This window comes from Bison bison, unplaced genomic scaffold, assembly GCF_000754665.1.
Source record: "Bison bison bison isolate TAMUID 2011002044 unplaced genomic scaffold, Bison_UMD1.0 scf7180017864375, whole genome shotgun sequence".
Lineage (NCBI taxonomy): Eukaryota > Metazoa > Chordata > Mammalia > Artiodactyla > Bovidae > Bison > Bison bison.
The window spans coordinates 5,075,170-5,086,070 of NW_011494947.1; the positions used below are offsets into that span (position 1 = coordinate 5,075,170).

The window sequence follows — 10,901 nt, forward strand, 5'->3', positions numbered from 1 at the left end:
TGTAGGAGGAATCCTCGAGCTGGGCAAAGCGAAACTCCCAAACAGAGGGCAGGGTGTGGCCCCCAGCCTTAGCCCACGGTTTCAGCCTTCTGACTGGGCCTCCTCAGGGCTGAGTACACTCTCCTGGCTTAGGGCTGTGGGCTGCCACCTCCCTGGCCTGAGGAAGTGGCTCCCCAGCAGGCCTGCTATCCCTGCTGAATCAGGTGCTGGGAACGCAGCCGGTGGCCTCTAGTCAGTACCAGCCCTGGGGGATCCTTGAGAGAAATCCGGTCAGGCTCAGCCCCAGGTTGCTGCCTGGAAACAAGCCTGGAAATAAGACTTCCCAGCAAATTCTGAACAGCTCTGCAAGGCACTTTGCCTCTGTGAACCTCAGTCTCCTCATCTGTGAAATGGGGATGAGAGCCCCTACTGTGTACAATTGCCAGGAAGATTCAGTGAGTGGGTGGTGCTTAGCAAGGACTCAGCATTTATTGATATTAGAGGGAAGTTGCTGGGCCAGGCATCAGAGGCAGCCTAGGGGAGAATTGTTTGGCCAGCTCCTGAAGAGGCAGGCCTTGAACAATGAATAACCACAAAACTAACAGCTGCTGGCCCCGACCAAGCACTTTCAAATCCCTGTGCTTCCCGTGCCACATCTGCTTGAATCCTTCTAACAATCTTGTGAGTTACCTACTTTTATCATTCCATTTCACAGATGAGGAAACTGAGGCTCATAGAGGTCACATGGCTTGCCCGAGGCCCCTCAGCCAGTAAGTGGAGGAACCCGGATTTGCAGTTGAACCTGAGATGCTGTACTGACCATGGCCTTCTCAGAGCAGGACTGTGACGGGGGCTGACCAAGGGGACAGTGGTCCTGGCTGAGGGCACTGCTCAGGCAAAGGTGGGAAAGTCGGGGGGCGGGTCTGGGAACAGGAGTGTTCTAGGGTGTCTGGAGCTTGGGGCATCCGAAGGAAAGCGTAGTGAGAGGGGAGGCTCAGCTCAGAGAAGCAGCTGGAATGCTAGAGGCCTCAGGGTGGATGGGGGCTACCCAGGGATCCTGGATAACTTTTGCATTAGTGGGCTGTGAGTCTAACAACAAGCCGCTCTTCCCTTCCGTTGAACCTCAGTCTCCTGATCTGTGCATCCGGCGGGACTGGACCTGGTGAGAGTCCCCATGAGTCCCGACTGGGGTGGCTTTGAAGGCCGGCTGCGGCGAAACCTGAAACACGGCTTGGGAGGAGGGGGCGCCTGCGGAGAGAAGGCGGGGTTGGGTGGTGGGCGGAGTTAGGACCCAACCAGTCAGGAGCTGAGTGGGGACACCTCCTTTGGCCTGGCTATGCCTGATAGCGGTGTAGGAGTAAACAGCTGCTAGGTCAGGGGGCGGAGATAGTGGCGGGAGCTGGGAGGCCCCTGGAGGGAAGCTTCGACCGAGCTGGGGGAGCCCCAGGGCCCCTTTCTTTGCGCACTCACTTTCCGTGTCTTCTGGCCTAATCTGCTGGAGGTGGCTGGACACAAGTACTGACTCCCTTTTGAAAGGTGGGGAAATTGAAAACTGCAGAGAAGCTGCGTCCTGCGACGATGGGGGCGGGATGGGGGGCGTCTGTTGGAGAGTGAGGAGCAGAGTGTGTATGGTTCCCTGAGACCCTCTCCCCCCTCACCAGGGTGGAGCTGTGGTTATGCCCATTGGATAGATGAGTCTGAACCCTTAACCCCCAAGATCTTATGTAATAATGAACAAAGTCAAAACCAAGGGAAAACAAGTTAAGAATGGAATCACTCAGTGGACCTCCTGCACATCTCCAGGGCCCTGGAGGCACAGCAGAGAATGGGAGTGAGGCCCTGGGCCAGCTGTGCCATCAGAACTCTCAGCTGGAAGGTGGCATGCAGGGGACATTCCTGGCCCACCCCAGGTGGGAGGATGAGTGGGCATGATCAGGGTTGTGCAGAGTGTTCCAGTTGGAGGGGCCAGTTTATGCAAGACCTGGAAGGGTGTGAGTGTTGAGGAGTTTGGGGACCTACAAGGAATGTTGCTTTCTTCCCAGGCTTCAGGACCATAAGGCAAGGTTTAGAGTAGAGGTACGAATAGGGCTCCTGCTAGGTGAGGAGCAGCAACCCCCCACCCCAGCCGGGAAGCCATCCTTTGGCCTGCAAACTGCCTTTGGCACAGAGTGGGAGAGAGAACGGCAGGGAGAGAGGCAGGGCTCTGCCACCACCTGGCTGTATGACTTCTGACCAATTCCTGCCCTTTGTCGGCCTCAGTGTCTCCATCTGGAAAATGGGTACAGCCCTGAGCCTTGGGGTCATGGGTGGATAGAGCTGGCGGGAGTGGGGAGGGTGTCGCTTAGGACCAGCTGGACCATAATCCTTTCTGTGGCTTGCAGGTGTGACCACACACCCCTACCTGGGCCACCTGCAGGACACTGGCCCCTGCCCCTCAGCAGACGCCGGAGAGAGATGAAGAGCAACAAAGTAAGTTACCTTTTGTTTCTTATCCCCATCTCTTTATTTCTTGTCCCCATCTCAGCTTCTTATTTCCCTTCGTGAAATGGTCGCCTTCGGACCTGCCTCACACCCAGTCTCTCTTCCCTGCTGAAAAGCTCCTGATGCGTGGGAGACCCTGGTACAAGCCTTGCTGTAGCCACTGACCTGTGTGGTCTGGGCAAGTTCCTGCCTCTGTCTGGGCCCAGGTCCACTTCTGTCCTCCTAGGCCTGACTGGTCCATCTGTGGTCAAGGATTAGCTGAGAAGGTGACTGTGGAGTTCTGTGCAGTGGGTGGGGTTGGGGAGAGAAGGTGAATGGGAGTCTGGGAGAGGGGACAGCGGTCAGAGTCAAAAATGACATAATGTTGTGAGCATCACTCCAAGGGTGCCCGGGTTCCACATCATCCATTCGTTTATGGTTTCCTGAGCACCTATTGTGTGCCTGGCCCTGTACACCCCTTTCCTAGGATCCACTGAGCTGCGGCTTTGGCAGAGCCTGGGGGTTGGGATTGGGGTGATATGGGTGTGTCTGGGTCCAATCCGGAAAGAGAAACCACACTAATTTGAACAGAGCAAATTTAATGTAAAGAATTGTTAACTATAATTGGGCATTGGAGTAACAAAGGATTCGAACTCTACAAAATACAGGAATAGCGGGTGTAAGGAGCAGTCACCGGGAATTCTCTAATGGTCCAGTGGTTAGGAATTGATACTTTTACTGTTGGGGACAGGGTTTGATCCCTGATCAGGGAGCTAAGAGCCTGCAAGCCTTGTGATGTGGCCAAAGGAAAAGGAAAAAAAAAAAAAAGGAGCTGCCCCCACAGTCAGAGCTGAGACTCAGGCCTTACTGGCCTGGAGAGGGCAAGAGCTATGGCCCAGTGGATGGCAGAGAGCTCACGGTGATGCTGTGCCATGGAAGTTGTCATAAATCCACCTGCTAGGCTACAGGGAACGCTGGTCACAGGAGGTAACTCCCAGGAGGCACGTCAAGCATCATGCAGAACTGTTCCAGGAAGCTGAAGCTTAATTTTTGTGGGTGTTGCTGGTGGTTGAGTGTGTCACATGCTTCTGGAGAAGCTGTGGTCACAGTAGGAGTCAGGGGCACTCTGCTTCAAAACTGCCGGAGGGTGGATGCTGGAGGAAGCTGCTGACCCCTGGGAGAAGCCATGTGCCCTGTAGGAGCAAGTGCCCAGAACCAGGCTTAAAGCCCCCAGAACCTGGCAGCAAACTTCCTTCCTCCTGAAATCTATCTCTAGCGCCCTCTACTAACAAAGGTTGCTAGCAAGAAAAAGTTTGTAAGGGGCCCAGATCCATTTTCACAGAGCAGGCAAAAAAGAGAAAAACCTGGTACTGAGAAGCGATACTTCAATGACCGCCTAGGGGGCTTAGCACAAAGAGTCAGGACTCTGGGGCCTCACCTAGCCTTGCAGACCCTGGGCCAATAAGTCCCAGTGGACGTTTCAGAGATCACTTTCCTTTCTTCTGCCATAAGTTGGTGTACCGACTACCCATGCATCCTGATTCCTGACCACAACCTTTCCCTTCAGGTTTAAATGAATGATGAACATTTGTGGAGACTGTTTGGGGAAGACCTGGACCCTCTCGTTTGAAAGTCCCACCTGTCTCCAAGCATCCTTCCCACTGCAGCTGGAGGGATCCTTGCGACCCCCACATCCAATCTGATCCAGCCACCCTTCTGTGGTCTGGGCTCCACCCTGGGAACTGAGATATGGTGGGGATCAAGGCTGACTCAGTCCCAGCCTTCAGAACTTATGGTTCCATTGAGGGGGATCTGAATGCAGTGGGATTGGTCCTGTGATAGCCGGTGCTCAGGGAGCTGGAGGAAGCCTTCCTGGGGGAGGTGGTGCCTGTGATAGGCAGTGCTCAGGGAGTTGGAGGAGGCCTCCCTGGGGGAGGTGGTACCTGAACTGGTGGAATAAAGAACAGGAATTAGCAGGCGTGGTAGGTGGTGAGGACTGTGCCGGATGGCTGGGACCTCACTGGCCTCTCCCCTCTCCAGGAGCAGCGGTCAGCAGTGTTCGTGATCCTCTTTGCCCTCATCACCATCCTCATCCTCTACAGCTCCAGCAGTGCCAATGAGGTCTTTCATTATGGCTCCCTGCGGGGCCGGACACGCCGGCCTGTCAACCTCAGGAAGTGGAGCATCACTGACGGATACATCCCCATTCTTGGCAACAAGGTAGGGCAGCCGCTCTGGGGAACTCCCTGGGAGCTGCCTGGAGACTGCCCTTCCCCATTGCCCACCATCACTGCCCCTACCTTCTTCTCCTCCTCCTCCTCTTCTCTCTACTTCCTCCATCCCTCCTAAAGAAAAGGGTGGACCCCAGGAGTCCGGTGCCTTCAGCCCCTTGTTTGCGATGTGACCTCGGACAAGCAGCCTGTCCTCTGGACCTCAGTTTTCTCCAAGGTTCCACCCTCAGTGCTAATAGCCTATAATCTCCTGAATCAGAATCCCTTTAGAAAGGTCTGTCTGGTTTTCAGATCTCGGTCTCTGCAGGGGAGTCTACATAGGATTTGGGAGCAGGATTCTAGGGTACTTGACAACACAAAAGCAATAATAAGAATGGCTGCATTGGTCAGTTGCCCGCTGCGTGCTGGGCACTGTGATCAGCAGTAATCCTCATACCAGTGCTGTGAGTTTAGCATTATCTCCCTCGATGAGATGGGGAAATTGAGGCTCAGAGAGGCAAAATTACTTCCCCAAGACCACACAGCAAGGGAGAGGAGGAGCCCAGGTATTGCCCCAACATCTGCTGAGATACAGCTGTGTGGAGAGGCCCAGAGCCTTTCCAGGGACTTCTGTTTGTTTTGGATAGCCATGAAACTCAGGTTGTATTTCCGGAGCTCACCTTGTAGTCCTCTGAGCCCCAGTGTTTTCCTTGGGGTCAGGGAGAAAATTATTGGCCTCCAGCATGGATGCCACCTTCCAGAAGGAGGTCCCCCAGCCCCTGCCTACCTCACTCTCTTCCCTCACTAACCCTCCTAAATCTCTAGAGGTCTTTGCATATAGAGCCTGGGACCATGAGCTCATCCTCACTGGAAAAAGGCCCATTAGCATGTGTTTAGAGACAGAGGCTTCCCTGGTAGCTCAGCTGGTAAGAATCCACCTTCAATGCAGGAGACCCCAGTTCCATTCTTGGATCAGGAAGATCCCCTGTAGAAGGGATAGGTTACCCACTCCAGTATTCTTGGGCTTCCCTGGTGGCTCAGTCAGTAAAGAATGTGCCTGCAATGCAGGAGACCCAGGTTCGATCCCTGGGTTGGAAAGATCCCCTTGGGGAGGTCATGGCAATCCACTCCAGTATTTTTGCCTGGAGAATCCCATGGACAGAGGAGCCTGGTGGGCTACAGTTCATGGGGTTGAAAAGAGTCAGACACGACTGAGTGACTAAGCACAAGAGACAGATTAAGGGCTTCCCCATTGGCTCAGTGGAAAACAATCTGTCTGCAATGCAGGAGACCTGGGTTCAATCCTTGGGTTGGGAAGATTCCCCTGGGGGAGGGTATAGCAACCTGCTCTAGTATTCTTGCCTGGAGAATTCCGTGAACAGAGGAGCCTAGTGGGCTGCAGTCCACAGGGTAGCAAAGAGTTAGACACGACTGAGCGACTGAGCACTCACACACGACATGAGAGACAGATTAACACCTAACTGAGACTTTCTCTACCCTAAGGATCCTTGAAAGAGAAATGGTAGAATCCCTGGGAGAAAGTGGAACTGCTTGAGGGTGGGTGATGTGGAAGGGAATGAGACAGAGCTTGGCCAGCAGCTGTTTCCAGCCTGATAGGGGAGGCCAGGATGGTAGAGCTCAGGAAAGCTGGCAAAGCCATCAGTTGAGGCATTAAACATGAGACATGTTGCTGGATCTTGGAGTAAGGCCTCAAGGAAGGCTGCCTGGAGGAGGAAGGCACCTGAACTTAGCCTTGAAGGGTGCACAGAAAATCCATGGGCAGAAAATAGGCTTCAGATAGCTTGTGGTTCCAATCTGTTTATTTCACCAATGGGAAAACAGAGGCTCAAAGCAGCTTCCACACCATTTCCTACTGACAAGTTGATGGCCTGTTTGTGGGTGATGTGGAAATGTCACGGACACATTGGGGAGGATGTCTTCTTTGAAGAGCTGGCCTGAGGGTGAAGCTGGGGCTCTGTGGCCATGTAGACCTAGGTTCACATCCTGGCCCTGCACTCCTCTGCTCTGCGACCTTGGGGACATCCCAGCATGGCTGTCCTGCATGGTTTCTTTTCATCCTTCAGGTGTTAGCTGAGAGAGGCCCCCTCAGATGACTTTTCTAGCATAGCCCTCACTCTTGCCAGCCTCGATCCTCTGCCTCTATTTTATTTCCTTCCCAGCACGTATAACTTACCACCTGGCATTATTTTACCATTTACTTGTTCACCATCTGTCTCCCCAACTGTGAATTTCTTAAAGGCAGGAGTGGGGTCTCTTGTTTATTGCTCTGTCTCTTGTACTGGCCATTAGCAAGCTTGCTATAAATATCTGTTGAATGTTGAATGAATACGGCTCAATTTCCCTGTCTTTAAAATGGGCATCATAATTCCCGCCTCCTGGAGGGATGGAGCACAGCGTCTGGCACCAAGTGGTCATAACAGTGTTGGCTTTCCTTAACCCTCCAGACGCTGCCCTCCAGGTGCGGCCAGTGTGTGATTGTCACCAGCTCCAGCCACCTGCTGGGCACCAAGCTGGGTCCTGAGATCGAACGGGCCGAGTGCACAATCCGCATGAACGACGCACCCACTACGGGCTACTCGGCCGATGTGGGCAACAAGACCACCTTCCGCGTGGTGGCCCATTCCAGCGTATTCCATGTGCTGCGGAGGCCTCAGGAGTTTGTCAACCGGACCCCTGAAACTGTGTTCATCTTCTGGGGCCCCCCAAACAAGATGCAGAAGCCCCAGGGAAGCCTGGTGCGCGTTATCCAGCGGGCAGGCCTGGTGTTCCCCAACATGGAGGCCTATGCCATCTCCCTCAGCCGCATGCGCCAGTTTGACGACCTCTTCCGGAGTGAGACAGGCAAGGACAGGTACCAACCTCCTGCCCGCTCCCTCTGGCCAGCCCTGCGCTCCCTCTCAGCGTGCTCCACCTGGAGGGCCTGTTGCTCCCAGCATGCACTGCTCTGAGGGTGTGGTCACTTTTTGCCACATTTTCTTGGTCAGGTTTCCTAGGGGAGTTCGCTTCATGTCCAGCTCTTAGCTTGTGTCATTTCCAACATGCTCTGCCTGGCCTCGTCTCCCTGGGAGGGCTTGCAGTGCTCCCAGAGGACAAGGGCTCCCGGCATGCTCTGCTCTAAGGTTGTGTCGTCACTGCTAGCATCTTTCTAGGACAGCCCTCCCGTAGCATGCCTCAATGGAATGTGTTGACCATTCCCAGCATGTCTCTTCTAAGGATACATCACCCTCGGTGTGTGCTGCTCTGACTGGTCTCTCTAGAAAAGCTGGGCCAGTGCCGTCCAATAAAAATATCATGCGAGCCATATAGGTAATTTAAAATTTTAGAGTAGCCACGTTTAAAAAGTTAAAAGAAACAGGCGAAATTAAATTCACTTTTATTCAACTTGATATATCCAACATATAGGTCCTATACGTATCTTGTTTGATTTATACCTAAATATTTAAAATTTTTAGAACTATTGTACATAGTATTAGAATTTTGATGGGTTTCCCATTATTCATTGCTAGCTTATAGAAATATGATTGATTTTTTTGTGTTGACCTTATATCCAATAATCTTCCTAAACTTACTTATTGGTTCAAGGAGACTTTTGTAGATTCTTTGGGTTTTATGTGCAAATGATCATGATGTAACAACATGAATATAAGGACAGTTTTATTTTTTGTCTCCAATCTGTATGCCTCTTATTTCTTTTTCGTGCATTATTGCACTGCCTAGTGCTTTCAATATAACACCGAATTGTTTTAGAAGTGGTGAGAGTGGACGTCCTTGCCTTGGTCTGTCTTAGGGGAAAAGTGCTCAGTCTTTCATCAATGAATATGGTGTTGGTTGTAGGTTTTTGAAGCTATGGGTTGAAGAAGTTATCAGGTTGAGGAGGTTTCCTTCTCTTACTGGTTTGCTGAGACTTTTTTGTTTGTTTTGGTTCTTGGTGATTTTTTTTTTAAGCCATGCTATGCGGAATGCGAGATCTTGGTTTCCCAACAAGGGATGAAATCTGTGCCCCCTGTTTTGGGAGAATGGAGTCTTAACCACTAGACCACCAGGGAAGTCCTGCTAAAAGCATTTTTTTTAGTCATGACTGGGTATTGGATTTATCAAAGTTTTTATGCATCAATTGATATCACATGGTTTTTCTTAAGACTATTAATATGATGGATTATATTGATTGATTTTTATATATTGAATCAGTCTTGCATTTCTGGAATAAACTCTGCTTGGTTGTGGATGTCATTTTTTTTATATGTTGCTGGATATGATTTGCAATATTTTGTTGAGATTTTTGTATCTGTGTTCATGAGAGATATTGGTCTGTAGTTTATTTTGTACTGTCTTTGCCTCATTTTGGTATCAGAGTAATGCTGGTCTCAGAAAGTGAATTGGGAAACGTTTTCCTTCCAGAATTGGTTTTATTTCTTCTTTAAATGTTTGGTAGAATTTGCCAATGTTTGGTAGAAACTCTTGTCCTGGAGAGTTCTTTTTCAGAAGATTTTTAAATTCTTTAAGAGTTATAGGATATTTAGGTTATCTATTTCATCCTGAGTTTTGGCAGTTTGCGGTTTCAAGGAATTGGCCCATTTCATCTAATTTATCAAATTCATGTACGTTGCTTTTTACAGTTTCTGTATTATTCTTTTAATGTCTACAAGGCCTATGATGAACCCTCCTTTTTTATTCTTGATATTGGTTAATTTGTGTCTTTTCTCTCTGTCAATCTTGTAGAAGTTTATTTTTTCTTAAACTTTTCAAAGAACCCCCCACCTCAATCAAATATACCCTAAACATCTTCAGTTCAACAAGTGAACAGTGTGAAAAATTATCAGTGACATATTCTACATTCTTTTTTTCATGCTAAGGAATAAAGTGTGTATTTTACACCGACAGCACATCGTAACCACACGTCAAGTGCTCACGTGTGCCCGTGTGTGGCTGGTGGCTGTCTGGTGGGCAGCACAGCTCGAGGTTCTTGGTTGCTCGCCCCATGCCTTGCTCTGAACTTGTCACTCGTCACTCCTGGCAGGACTTCCGCTGATTAGTCTCCCCTTTGGAGTTTGCTCCTAGCGTGTGCGCAGCTGTTTCCGCCTACCATGCTTTGTGGTCAGGGTCGCTCCCAGCCTGCCCGAGGGTGACCAGGCTCCCCAGGAGTTAATTCCCAGCATGTCGTGTTCCTGTGCTTCCCCTCAAAGGAGCCCTCCCTCCACCCCTCACCTCCGTTCAGACTTGCCCGCGCTCCCGCAGCGGGTGCCTGACACGGAAGGAGAGCCCCAGGAGGGGCAGAGTAGGAGGAGTTCTGGGAAACTCTGGGTGGGTGGACACTTCCTCCCTGCCCGCCCCACCCCCCGCCCCCTCATCATGACACCTCTCTGCCCCCAGGGAAAAGTCCCACTCGTGGTTGAGCACAGGCTGGTTCACCATGGTGATTGCGGTGGAGTTGTGTGACCATGTGCACGTCTATGGCATGGTGCCCCCCGACTACTGCAGGTGAGCACTCCCAGGGCGATGTCCAGCTCTTGGCCTCAGGATGGAGCAGGGGTCCTGGAGACCTTGGCTGGGATGCCTTTGAGGGCCTCTATTTTACAGTATTCAAACTGCTCTGCAGAGATCTAGGCTCTTCAGAGCTACCTCAGGGGCTTCCATCCCAAGCTCAGCCGGAGTCCAGAGTTTATATATTAATAACTATTTTTATTATTACTATATGAAAAGCCCAGTAGGTGACAGCTGTTTTTTTACTAAGTGCTGACAGTGTACCAAACATGGTTTTTTATTATTTCATTTACTCCTTATAGTGACCGTAAGGGATAAGAGGAGGATGTTTTGTGAAAGGCCTCAGTTCCCAGGAACAGTAAGGGGTAGAGGTCAGGCTTCAGAGCCCATGGTCCTTACCACTATCCCACATTGCCACCCTCTGGGGAAAATGAAAAGTTTCCACTGCATTAAAAAAAATAAAAATTTGAGGACTTCCCTGGTGGCTCAGTAGTAAAGAATCAGCCTTGCAATGCAGGGCACATGGGGTTCACTCCCTGGTCCAGGAAGAGTCCACATAAGCTCTTTTGCCACAACTAAGACCTGATGTGGCCAAATAGATTAAAAAAAAAAAAAAGTTTGAGAGTCAGACACCTAGTCTACACTATACCCATTTCACAGATGGGAAACTGAGGCCCAGGGAGGGGGCGGGGATTTGCCCCACTGAGGCGCTACAGCAGGTCAGGGGCTGGGAAGGGTAGGATCCCGCCA

At 51.0% G+C, this 10,901-nt stretch overlaps 1 protein-coding gene across 7 annotated transcripts in view; it reads left to right on the top strand.

The window, feature by feature from the left end:
* ST6GALNAC6 (ST6 (alpha-N-acetyl-neuraminyl-2,3-beta-galactosyl-1,3)-N-acetylgalactosaminide alpha-2,6-sialyltransferase 6) overlaps positions 1–10,901 on the top strand; it is an 18,355-nt gene that overhangs the window by 5,815 nt on the left and 1,639 nt on the right. The window contains exons 1-6 of one of the 7 annotated variants that reach the window (XM_010856883.1): positions 854–880; positions 1,107–1,141; positions 2,361–2,448; positions 4,480–4,659; positions 7,115–7,521; positions 10,041–10,148. In XM_010856883.1, the coding sequence (XP_010855185.1) occupies positions 2,434–2,448; positions 4,480–4,659; positions 7,115–7,521; positions 10,041–10,148 (710 nt within the window). In that variant the 5' untranslated portion in view covers positions 854–880; positions 1,107–1,141; positions 2,361–2,433. The other 6 variants (XM_010856879.1, XM_010856880.1, XM_010856878.1 and 3 more) reach the window with 6 other exon arrangements.